At 42.4% G+C, this 13,589-nt stretch overlaps 1 protein-coding gene across 1 annotated transcript in view; it reads left to right on the top strand.

The window, feature by feature from the left end:
• The first annotated feature begins 1,190 nt into the window (after nt 1-1,190).
• The window catches only part of CDC40 (cell division cycle 40), a 51,879-nt gene continuing 39,480 nt past the window's right edge, over nt 1,191-13,589 (top strand). Inside the window, exon 1 of the mRNA XM_018560276.1 lies at nt 1,191-1,433. Within this exon, the coding sequence (XP_018415778.1) occupies nt 1,281-1,433 (153 nt within the window). The 5' untranslated portion in view covers nt 1,191-1,280. The remainder of the gene's footprint in view (nt 1,434-13,589) is intronic.

The following is a 13,589-nucleotide window of genomic DNA, read 5'->3' as shown; positions in this document are numbered from 1 at the left end:
GGTAAAAATAATTGTTTTCTAAAATAATAAAAGGGAAAACCATTTTTTTTAAAATATTCGGTACTTTTTTTTGTTATATAAAAAAAAAATAAAACCCGCAGTGGTGATTAAATACCACCAAAAGAAAGCTCTATCTGTCCCCAAAAAATGGTATAAAATTAATTTGGTACAGCGTTGCATGACGGAATAAATGTCAGTCAAAGTACTGCAGCGCTGAATACTGAAAAATGGCCTGGACAGGAAGGGGGTGTAAACCCCCCTGGTCAGCAAGTGGTTAAAGTAGCATAAAAAAAAATAAAAGTCACATATTAAAAAAAAATTAATAACACAAAAAAATGTTAGTCCCCCGCCCCCACATACATATTCAAACATGTGTCGGGTGCGCCTATGGCCGAAAATGATGATTGCTCCCATTGCGCTGCACATGTTACATATCACCGCGAACGTCACTGATAACACTAAACTGATGAGCTGTAAAAGCTTTTAAGGCGTCGCCTATGGCCAATTTTGGGTATGCTAGTTTTTTGCGTAATCACGGGCGTGTGCAATTTTAAGGCTTGACATGTTTGGTGTCTATTTACCTGACGTGACCTCATCTTTTATATTTTAGCAAATAATTTGGGTAGTAATAAATATTTTATAAAATAACGTAAGGAAATTTTTTTTTCAAAATTTTCATTACTTTTTTTGTTATATAGTAAAAAAAAAAAACCCCAGTGGTGATTAAATAACACCAAAAAATTGTATAAAATTAATTTCAGTATAGCATTGCATGGCGGAATAAATGTCAAAGTCCTGCAGTGCTGAATAATGAAAAATGGACTGGACAGGAAGGGGGTGTAATACCCCGGTCTTCAAGTGGTTAATCTCTCCTATATCAATTAATCTATTATACCTGGCCCTATTATTTCGAGATTTATCAATACATTATACCTAGATCTTTTTTCTATTATACTTAGATCTATGATTCTGTCATACCTACCATCTATTACAGTTGTTATAGCTGCTATTATTAGGGTTACACGTTGTTTTTAGGATTCCATTTTGTAACCGTTTGAAAATGAAAAAGAAAAGCTCCTTGAAGAAAACGGCACGTGCAAAGTAACGCTAAAACGCCTCTCGTTCTGCGAGCTTTGTCGGCGTCACGTGACTACATTGCAAGGCGCTCCGGAGTCGGGCAACTCTTTCTACAAACTTTATTGACAACACAAACTGTTTACTGGCGTCTTGCTCCCAGCATGCTTTGCGTTGTTGCAGTTTGACGTACTTCCTGCTCCATCATGGCTGCCGTAAGCGCTTTAGTTTCTTACGGTAGTGGCTCTGACTCTGAAAACGAAGCCGAGGACAAAGGGCTTGGCTCCCACCTGCACCCATTACCTGCCGGGGCGGGAACGCTGGTGGTGGTGAACTCGGCGCCGGAGGTGGCAGTGAAGGTGAGTGTGCTGTGATGATTGTGCCAGGTGGTATGAACAGCTCATATCCCTGCACAAGGGATAGGGATAGCCCACAGCGTGGTCCTTCCCTGTATTGCCCCTAGTCCTCTGTATATCCCTGCTGTAATAAAGTCAGAGCTAGCACCAGACCCTGAGCACAGGGGACCCTGTAACTAAAGCCCAGCTGCATGCGCCATCATTGTAGTTTTGTATAGTGTGTAAGGGTTACAAACTGTCACGGTGTAAATGCTTTGTGTCCCCACTGAAGAGATTTCCTATCACTTCCTGCTCTGTCTGACACCTATTTCCAGATGAAGAAGTGAGAAGCTAATCTTCCAAGTGGGCATACAGACAGTAATAAAAACCTGTTAGATGTACTAACTCTTCCCCAATGCACAGGACAATCTATTGTTGTCTTGTGGCTCTGTTGCGGAGAGTCCCTCTACATTTCTCTTATATACAAGATAGAGATTCATTTGGGGACCTCCCCATGACCCAGGGGTCTAAATAAAGTATAATGTTGTGTGGGGGCTTAGTGCTGGCTGCATTTACCCAAGCCTTTTTAAAAATGTGACCGACACTTTCTTTCCTGGCCCAATTAGTTGCAGGCAGGACATTCCCCACAGCTACACGTCACAAAGGGGTGTGGAATGCCCCTGCCACAACTGATTGGAGTGCGCTGTGTCAGTCACAGTTTCGCGGGGGGGGGTTGGTGCTTGGGTGAACTGGGTTTACACGAAGTACCCGCACATCATCAATAAAGTACTTTGACATGTGGGTGTGTGGTGCCCAGCATTGATCCAGGGCTCAGTGTCTAGAGATCAGTTGAAGTTGGCTATGTATAGGCAGTGATGAGATACAGCAAGCACAGTGATACAGGTGTACATTTAAAAAGTGTGTTGAGCTTTGTACATCCTTGACTTGTAGACCACTTTTGGAAGTTTGTAGAGAAGCTACGTTTATAAATGAGATCAGATAACTGGCATACTGCAAAAATTGTAAATCTGTCTTAAAACCTATCTCTGAGAAACTCCCCTTGCAGTGGGGCTACTGCACATGGCAAATGTTAACTGCTCTTTTACTTAGGGGTATTGTGTAAAGGACTTTTGTTTACCTGATTCCCTGCTCTCCTGGCAATTAGCGCTGACCCGATTCCTCTCCACTCTGGCTTGTTATCTGTCAATCTGCTTCCTCACATATAACGCAGGGCTATGGACCCTGTGCTAGATGCGATGATGAAAGCATGCCTCTGAGTGCCGGAGCAAAGAGGGGGATAAAGCTATTGGTGCCGGTCTTGGAGCTTGTGGGGATCAGGTAAGTGAAAATCCTCTATACAGGTCCCATTGACACAAACAAGCAGTTAAAAGAGAACTATGGAACTATGGGGTAAGTGTTCCCCATAGTTCTCTTAAGGGTCACAGGAGGACATATACTAGTGTCCTCCCATGACCCAAAGCTCAGTATATAGCGAGTTACAGCTCGCGGTATACTCAGACCGCCGCAGCCGGGGCGGATCCCAACATTACTGTCGAGATCCACCCAGCTGCATGAGTGACATCTGGCTTTGCCTATCCACAGGCAGAGCCAGCTGTACCTCCCCCATCCGTTCCGCCAGTCAGCGCTGGAGGAGCGGGGAGGGGGGAATCCCTGCAGGGAGCCATGACTAACAGTCACGGCTCTCTGCAGGGAGATGAGCGAGCGACGGTATATGTTCGCTCACTTGCCGATCTATTGAGCCGACGTGTGACAGTTTCACTGTCACACGTCAGCTTCACTCACCTCATAGTTCTCCTTTAACTCTTGCAGTGCGGAAGCAGCCCCATTGCAAATTAAGTATTTTTTTACTAACTGATCTCTGGCATGAATAAAAATACACACAATGCAAAACAATTATTAGTGTCACTCTTAAGAAACTAAGCAGGTTATTTATTCAAATGAGGTAGTGTATTTGGCTATAGGAGGTTGCTCTGTAAAATTTGTGGTGCCCATTCTACTCTCCCACGATTCATCTGCATATACCAGTCGGAGATCAGGTTCCAGGAAGGCATTTAAATCAGGTCATTGACAAAGGTGAGAGTTGGTGGGATGTGCGTAAGACACATAAGGATAGGGCAGGTTGTATCACGCATGGTAAATTCAGTATTAACCTTGTGTATGAAAAAAGACCAGTGCTCTTGTGGGAAGCTGTGAGGTCAAACATTGAGATACAGTAGAATTTGTTAAAGAAGAGCCAAGTTTTTTTTAAAACAGTAAGTCAAATATAGGCATTCTAGATTGCAAGCAGATGACATTACATGCAATTATGTATTGGAAGCTTGAAAGATTTTCCAACAAGCCCATACGTTGTGAAATGTGTCATGTAAATCGCAAGTGAATTCCTTAATTAGTCTAATGTTATCTATCTGTGAAAACCGTTTTTTTTTTTTATATAGATCGGTTGGTTTGTTTCTTACAATTGGAAAAAAAATAAGTGACTGCATTGTTAGTGGTTTGTCAGTGTTTGACATTTTTTACGTATTGGAAGATCTGTACAATCTTAAAGGTGGTGCCATGAATCTTGGTGAGGAGTTGCACCTATTTTTTTTAATATAGTTGGCTACTACTTTCCAGAATTTGTGAATGTAAGGTCAGTACCACCATAAATGGGCAAGAGAGCCTTGGACATTCCAGTGTCTAAAACACTGAGGTGAGGCTGTAGGGTATATATGGTGTGTATTTTTGTGCGGTCCCGGTACCATAGGAAAATAGTTTGAAATTCGTTACTGTGATACTTGAGTTAATTGAAAAGATATCAGTCAAGTTGTGCAATTGTATTTTTTTTTTTCGTGCCTCCTGAATAACGATCCTTCTCCCGTTTGTTTATACTGTATAAGATGCATACATAAGAGCGTCCATACACTCTGTGCACAATTATTAGGCAAGGGAGTATTTTGACCAAATCACCATTTTGTATGCATATTGTCCAACTCCAAGCTGTATAAGCTTGAAGGGGTATTGGATTTAAGAATATCAGGTGATGTGTATTTGTGCAATAATGGAGGGTGTGGCCTTAGGAGAACAACATCCTATATCAAGGTATGCATAATAATTAAGCAGCTTCTTTTCCTCAGGCACAATGGGCCAAAAAAGATTTAACTGACTCTGAAAAGTCAAAAATTGTAAGAAGTCTTTAAGAGGGATGCAGCACTCTGGAAATTGTTAAGATATTGGGGTGTGATCACAGAACCCTCAAACGTTTTGTTGCAGATAGTCAGCATGGTCGCAAGAAACTTGTTGAGACAGAAAGACGCAAATTAACTGCCAAAGATTTGAGAAGAATCAAACGTGAAGCTACCAGGAACCCATTATCCTCCAATGCTGCCATATTCCAAAACTGCAACCTACCTGGAGTGCCCAGAAGTACAAGGAGTTCAGTGCGCAGAGACATGGCCCAGGTATGGAAGGCAGAAACCTGACCACCACTGAACAAGACGCATAAGTTGAAACGCCAACACTGGACCTTGAAATATCTGAAGACAGATTTTTCAAAGGTTTTATGGACTGATGAGATGAGTGACTCTTGACGGACCAGATGAATGGGCCTGTGGCTGGATCCGTAACGGGCACAGAGCTCCACTTCGACTCAGACGCTAGTAAGGTGGAGGTGGGGTACTGGTGGGCTGGTATTATTAAAGATGAGCTAGTTGGACCATTTATGCTCCATATACTGACCTTGCGTCTCTCCTCGTTTCCCGGCCGAACATCTGAACTGCGCATGCGCCCACCCCAAGATCCTTTGCAGCCACCCAAAAAATGTTCAGATGTTCGGACAGGAGCATGCCGCGAAGACACAGGTAAGTTTAAACCTCTTTCAAAAGGTTTTTTTTTTTTTTTTAATGTTTTTGCATATATCTCTTGCAGTAGATATATGCAAAAAAGTGAGGGTTTAATAACACTTTAATTTCAATATTGACCAACTACAGTTCGCTCGGTCAATCCAAAATGTTAATTAACCTCAAACCTGAATATTTAAGTAAAAAAAGTGAGGTTTTGGCTTTCTTAGGAGAACATCTATGTGTGCACAATTATTTGGTGGGCGCATGCGCAGTTCAGATGTTCGGCCGGGAAACGAGGAGAGATGCAAAGTCAGTATATGGAGCAGCGTGCACGCACACAGACTCCGTGGGACGACGACAGACGAGTCAGCGCTGGAGGGACAGCTAAAAACAACAGTAAGGAAGAAGATCTGATTAAGAGGCATAATTTAAGGTAAGTCCCTAGTAGTGGCTAGTTATATATCCGGTTGGGTTTGGCATGTAGGGTGTCCCAGATAGCCAAAGTAGAGATTTAGTGGTGATGAGCCTGTAGTGAGGGATCAATATGATTTGTGGATCCACATTCTAATGTATAGATCAGAATTAATAAATGACAGTCCCAACATTGCTTATGTTTGTGTACAGTATTTCCAGTCTATGATTCTAGATAGAAGCTGCAATAAAGTATTTTCTAAAACAAGGGTGTGATAGACCCCCACATTTTATGTCTCGTTAAGATATGCTGTGAGATCCTTGGCCTTGTACAGCTCCATGTGTTTTCACTTTATTCATATGTAATGTATGGAAATATGTGGGTATATTTTGTAATGAGAATAGAGCTCTTTACCTGTTCGAGGTGGGTCAAATTAGTTACATCTCATCTAATACTGTTTAAAATGGACATGTAGTTGCTTTTAACTATGTTTGATATATGTGGGGATTTATATTCCTAAGTATTTCACGTTAGCTAGTTCCATTTAAATGGAGTTGTTGAGATTTATCTGAATCTCCTTAAGTTCTTAAACTCTTGACGGAGAACAAGGAGGAATATCCTGGGGTTATTCATAAAGAATAAGATGTCGTCAGGCTAATACGCTAATTTATGGGATCTTTTGCCAATTTGAATTCTGCATATGTCCTTATTGTTACAAATTGTAATGGGGATGGTTCCAGCAATGTGGCAAAAAGGAGAGTGGACAGTGGGCATCCCTGTCACATTGCGTGATAAATAAGTAAAAGGTCAGTATAGGGTTCCATTCACCTGCACTTCAGCTGTAGGAGTAAAGTAAAAGGCCTCATGCACATGGATGTGCACAGCAGTACAATGTCCGTGCAGAGAACTGTCCCTGGGAGAGGCAGCTGTACATCTCCATGGCAGGACACGGCTGCACGCCGAACCGAATTTGTACATCCGTACTGGTATGGATGCAGACTGTCTATTTCCATAGGCATGCATCTGTACTTGTCTTCAAATTATTTTATTTGTTTTCCATAATTATACAAAACAGTTAAAACATACAACAATGGTGGTGTAAATTATTTGAAAATTTTCATCCTTGATCATCCTCATTATGATATACAGTAGTTAATGTCATCCACTTAATAGTGTCATAACTTTTACAAGACAAAAACTCATAAGTATATCACATCTGTCTCAAATATACAGCACCGGAGCATAAAAAGAGACACAAAAATAAACAATAAAAAGAAAGGAGAGAAAAGAAAAATATAAAAGGGGGAAAAGGGGGACATTTTTTTTTACCCCTCTCCCCCTTCCTTACCCCTCTCCCCCCTCCCTTCCTTATACCTCTCCCCCTCCTCCTCCCCCCCTTAAAAAACTAAAAGACTCCTAATAAGTTCACTCCCATCCCTCATTGCAAACATCATCTTAATTCATATAATAACCAACATATTATAGTTCATCCATGGGGACCATATTAGTTCAAATCCTTGTTCTTTATCCTGAAGTATACTATTTAATTTCTCATGTATCATGATCCATGACATTTTAGACTTAAATTGATTTAAAGGAGATTTTTGGTGACCTCCAGGCTTTGGCTATGGTGATTTTAGCCGCCAATAAAAAGAAAAAAAAATTAATCTATCCTAGGCTTTTGAAAGCCCTCGAATTGGGTAATTCAACAATACATATTGGGCTTCTCTTGGAATACCCATAATAAAAATGTGTGTATGTGTATATGTATGTATGTATATGTGTGTATATATATGTATAGCATAAAACCTATTCCAAAAGGGTTTAAGTCTAGGGCATTGCCACCAAGTGTGGTACATAGTACCAGGCGCGGTACAACCCCTAAAACAAGCAGGAGACACATCTGGATAGATTTTAGCCAACCTGGAGGGGACCAAATTCCACCAGGACATTACTTTGTAGTTCGCTTCCATTATACTTTTTCCCAGTTTTTTTGGCTAAAATTAGGTACCTCGGCTTATATTCGGGACGGCTTATACTCGAGTATATACGGTATTTAGGAGTCCTGAGAATACCCGATTACAGCATCGTTGCCAGGCCTCCATAGGGATATCCACTGCCAGATCTCGTTCCCATGTTAAGATATATGGCAACTTTACCTCCGATTCTACTAAATGGGAGTAAATCAATGATATTCTGGCCCTTTTCGTCCAGACACCATCTCTTGTATGCTGTTACAAATGCCTATCATGGTATGGTATCTGTAGGGAAGCCAAAAAATGGCTTAATTGACAAAATCGATTATAGTTCAAAATTTGGCATATGTAATACCTCCTGACAATAGCCCAGAGTCAAAGGTTTACGTTCCCGAAAATACTGTGCTATACGATACAGACCCTTATCTTGCCACCAATGAAACGTATCATATTGTATCCCTGGGATAAACCTGGGGTTACAAAAAACTGGTGCCAGAGGGGTATATGATAAAGCAAAATCCTTGCTCCCCCCTCAGAGTCCCATAGAACCAAGGAGTGAGAGAGCGTCGGAGCCAAAATAGCCGGTCTCTGCCTCGGAGTCCTCCACTTTAATTTATCGATAGATACGCCCGAGGTAGATAGGGGCTCCATCGAGACCCAGTCTGGGAGATATCCCTTATTATATATGCATCTGTACTTGTAAGATTTGTAAGTTCGGGTCAGAGTGTAGCTGTGTGCAGCCACAGTCTGTCATAGAGATGTACATGCAGCAGTTGTCTTTCCCAGGCAAATTATCCTTTGCCTCTCTAAATCCTGTTTGATCAGCTGAGATCCACTGAGGTAACATTAGTTAGAGCGTATTGCTCATATAGTCAGCGCTCGGCAGAGGTCTGTCAGCTTACAGGGGGAACACCAGAGCGCACTTCAATATGATTACACAGAATGAGCAGCTGTTGTTGCCGATTGGTACTTTCCCATGTTGGACGCATGTTTTAAACGCTGTGAGTATTCTTTTTCACTTTATATATGGATATATAAATGTTACTACACGAAGAGTAGGCGCTGTGATCTGTCACAGGAAGCTGAGCTCTACGCCCCCACCGTCCGCTCGGCCTCCTGTGATAGCCAATTTAGGATAGAGAGCAGTTACAAGCACTCGCCAATCAGCTGATGGCTTAATGTTAGTAAGCACTCCAGTTATATACAATGTCCCTGTAATGAATGAATGGAAAGTAATCTACATCACTTCCTGTTCATTCATGATTGTGGATATAGTGTAAGTTACAATCTCCACAATGTATGAATGGACAGGAATATTCGGAGGGGAATTTATCAAAACCGAAGCAGACAAAAACTGGTGCAGCTGTGCATGACAACCAATCAGTGTCTCTCTTCAGTTTGTTCAGTTAAAATTGGAAAATTAAGAGAAGCTGATTGTATGCCGTGCACAGCTGCTCTAGTTTTTGTCTGCTCCAGTTTTGAAAATTCCCCTCTCAGTATAGAGGCTTCCTGTTTATTCATAACAGGGGCTGCAGCAAAAGAGATTGAGGACTCTGTGTCCTTAATAGAGCTGCAACTAACTATTATTTTCATAATCGATTTAGTTGGCTATTTTTTTTTCTACAGCCCGCGGTATACTGAGACCACCGCAGCCGGGACGGATCGATGTTGTCGAGATCCACCCAGCTGCGTGAATGGCAGCTGGCTCTGCCTATCAAGAGGCAGAGCCAGCAGTATCCGCCCCCTCCCTGTCTGTTCCTCTAGTCAGCGCTGGAGGATCGGAGGGGGGAGGAATCCCTGCGGGGAACAATGACTGACAGTCACGGCTCTCTGCAGGGAGATGATCGAGAAGTGAGTGAGCGACGGTATGTGTTCGCTCACTTCCCGATCTATTGAGCCAACGTGTGACAGTTTCATTGTCACATGGTGGCTCAAACTATGAGGATGAGTGATTTTTCACTTACCTCATAGTTCTCTTTTAAACTTGTGTGGGGCATTAATAAGAGCTGATATATCTTTAAGCCTAGGAGCTATATCATCAGGTTGGGGCTCCTCAGTCATCAGGTTGAGGCTCCTCCGTCATCCGGTTGAGGCTCCTCAGTCATCAGGTTGAGGCTCCTCAGTCATCAGGTTGAGGCTCCTCAGTCATCAGGTTGAGGCTCCTCAATAAAGAACTCATCCAGAACAACTTTGAGGCTTCTCATCACTCAACTTATCTGCAGAAGAAGGCTAAGAGGCTGCTACAGCTGCAGGAATGTAAAAAAACAAAAACTCTGGATGGGACCGGGTCAATGAGCAAAAACAGGATAATCTGCCATTCTCGGGTACAGATGTGGTATCCTTACAGCTCATTTATTCTAGCTTCATTCCTTCTAAAAAGTGATAGAATGAAAAGCAATCGTCTTCTGTAAACCTGCGTGCCTTTGTTATATCCCAGATTAAAGCAAAGAAAGTGTTAAAAGCGATAAATTTCTTGCTTATTCTGCAGATATTCCACAAGGCCTAGACAGATTTGTTGGTACCCCTAAAAAATAAGATGTATAGTTGGATCATATTACATAGTATTACATGTCTTCGATCGTGTAACGAGGTCAGTTAGGCTATTTAAATGGAGAAAAGGAGTCCCTGTGCTGTTCGGTATCATCATGTGCAACATGCTGGACATGGACTAGGAGTTGTCAGGACTTCAGAAAGAAAATGATAGACCTACATTAAGCTGATACTAGGTCACATTCAGGTACTTACACTGCTTGCATTTAAAAATAATAATTTAATGATGGATTAATGATTACAGATTCATTAATTTTGTATATTTTATATTTGCCCAGAGTTTGGCTTTCAATATACAGCTGTGGATCTTTAAATGTAATTGTAATTGTAATTTTAATGGTTTCCTTTTGTGGTTTTTGCTTTTTGTATTATGTGCTAATAGCTTGCTATTTGGCATTGTTTTATTTTGTTGTACTAAAAATGAATGCTTCACACTATTGGCAATATAATGAGCGATAACTAGCATCAGTGAGCTTTTAGGCATTAAATCAATTTCCAGTTTTCTTCTGACTACAAATGCGTTGCCAAAACAAAATAAATTGTGCTGTTCAACAATAGGGTTTTTCTTTTAAAGGGAGCTAAATTAAAAGCAGACAATTACTTGCAGTCGGTCTCTTAGCTGTAAATACCTGGGTGCTTTTTTTATTTTTATTTAAAGGAGAACTATGAGGTGAGTGCTTTTCACTCACCTTATAGTTCTAGCCGACTTGTGACAATGAGACTGTCACAGGTCGGCTCAGTAGATCAGGAGGTGAGCGAACACATACTGGGTTCGCTCGCCTCTCGATCCTGTCACAGCTCTCTGCCGTGACAGGGGGAGGGCCTGGATTCCCCTCTCCCCGCTCCGATCTGCCAGCGCTGACTGGCGGAACGGACGGGGGAGGGGGCGGGTACAGCTGGCTCTGCCTCTAGATAGGCAGAGCCAGCTGTCACTCACGCAGCTGAGCGGATCCCGTCATCTAAGTCGGGATCCGCTGCGGCGTTTCAGTATACCGCGAGCTGTAGCTCACGGTATACTGAGCTTAGGGTAACGGGAGGACGCTAGTTTGTGTCCTCCCGTTACCCTAAGTAGAACTATGGGGGAAAAAACTGACCCCATAGTTCTCCTTTTAAGTAATCAATACAAAGTCATAACAATTGTGATATAGTTGGCTGCACATTATTGATTAGAGCTGCAGCAAACGATTATTTTCAAAATCGATTAGTTAGCCAATTATTAAGTTCGATTAATCGGGATTTAAAAAAATTACTCCAGTGATGGACTACTAGTTTGTATTGGGATTGTAGTCCATCACAGAAGCAAGCTTGGAGCGGTGGAAGTAAAAAAAAAAAAGTGTGGTGTGCAATATTGTGAAATGGGAAGTGTAAAATTATACAGCAATCAATGTAGAATGGCACCGGCTATAGAGGACTCCAAATCCCAGGAATTGTACATTATACAGAACAATGCAGAATACCACCAGCTATAGAGCACTACAGCAAATCCCAGCAATAGTACATTATAGCTGGCGGTATTCTGCATTGCGCTGTATAATGTACTATTGCTGGGTTTGTAGTCATCTATAGCTGGTGGTATTGTACAGTGCACCACTGTATAATGTGTTATTGCTGGGATTTGCTGTACTCTATAGCTGGTGGTATTCCGCATTGCGCTGTATAGCATGAGGAGGAGGTTTGGAGCATGGATGGATGCGGACGGGCGGGTCTGGCAGCGGCAGACGGGGAGGAGGTGCGGCATGCGGCGTGTGTGGAGTCGTGAGCAGGGCCAACTAATCGAAAGCCGATTAATCGATGATTGAAAACGTTGACAACTTTTTCAATCATCGATTATCGTCGATTTAGTTGTTGCAGCCCTATTATTGATCCTAAACTGACCAGATAAATGGGTAGCCAGTGAAGTTATCCTAGCTTTGTCCTGCATACAGACTTGATGACAGCTTTGTACACTGCCCCTACAAAATTACGCTATTAAAAAATATTGTGCTTTTCTCTGATTAAATTTACTTGGTTATTGTCATCTGACTTCATGACTCGGCTATCAACTGCCATCCCCTTGTCCAATGAGAATGTCTTTGCTGGTTGCTAAGGCGGTCCCATTGGACACTGCATTGGCATTTGGTAGGACATTCCTGTACTTCCACTGCTCTTTCTAAACTTGCATATTATGGCAGACTCCCCTTCCTGTTTGCACTCCTTCAGCAATGGCAATTGAGAGCTGTCTCGACCTTTTTGTTCAGCATGTTTAATGTAACTCTTTCATGCATGTGGCAGGACAAGCTGACTTCGCACCATCTTGCAGATGCTGTAAATTAACTGGAGTGTACACTGCACGATGCATCTGCTGCATTCAGTGTATACTGTTTAAACATTGCTTAAGTTCTGCTTTAAAGTGTATCCAAGGGCACAAATTACATATATTTTGCAGTCCCTCTATACCAGTGGTTGTCAACCTTTCTAGGGCCGGGACCCCTTGGTAACATTTGCCAAGTTGTGGTGACCCCCCAATGGTAAAATTTAGGGATGACGTGGCTATTGCAGCGACATCTGGCGGCGTGGCAGGAGAACTGACACTGCTGCGCTAGGAGAGGGCTGAGGAGGACACACAGCGACCCACAGTTTGAGAGCCACTGCTTAAAGGAGACAACAAATCCTCTGTTTCAGCGGTTCTCAACCTTTCTAGTGTCATGACCCTTTGATAAAATTGCCCAAGTTGTGGCAACCCCTAACAGTAAAAGTATTTTCAACGCAGAATAACGCCAGCTACAGAGGAATATAGAAAATCGCAGCAATAGTACATTATACTATATGGTACTATTGCTGGGATTTGTAGTCTGCTGTAGCTGGCGTTATTCTCCATTGTGCCGTATAATTTATTATTGCTGGGATTTGTAGTCCTCTAAAGCTGCTGGTATTCTGCAGTGTGCTGTATAATTATTATACGGCGCAACGCAGAATAATGCCAGCTACAGAGGAATACAACAAATGTACAGTGTATAATGTATTGCTGGGATTTGTAGTCCTCTATAGCTGATGGTACAGCACAATGTACTAGCAGCTAGAGAGGACTACAAATCCCACTACCCCAGCAATGCATTAAAGCAGCACCATGTGGAGGGGGGGGGGGTGGGGGGGATGCGGGCTGGACTTAGAACTGGACCTTAATTTCAGGTCCCCCTCTGTGCTAATTGGCAGCAGCAGAGGGCGGGCTCAATAGCTAGTTTGCTATTTGCTATTGCAAAGTGCAATAGCCAATAGGAATCTAGCTGTGTGATCCGATGGGGTTTTTTTTTTTCCTCTCACTGATTACGGCCGGCGGCCCAATGTCAGGAAAAAAAAAAACAGAGAAAGGTTTGCTATGCTCGATGCTCGATCGAGCATAGCGAACCTGCCCGGGGAGAAAGTT

Source organism: Nanorana parkeri, unplaced genomic scaffold (assembly GCF_000935625.1).
Source record: "Nanorana parkeri isolate BGI_ZX_2015 unplaced genomic scaffold, ASM93562v1 scaffold445, whole genome shotgun sequence".
Lineage (NCBI taxonomy): Eukaryota > Metazoa > Chordata > Amphibia > Anura > Dicroglossidae > Nanorana > Nanorana parkeri.
This window is presented reverse-complemented; position numbering and strand designations above follow the sequence as displayed.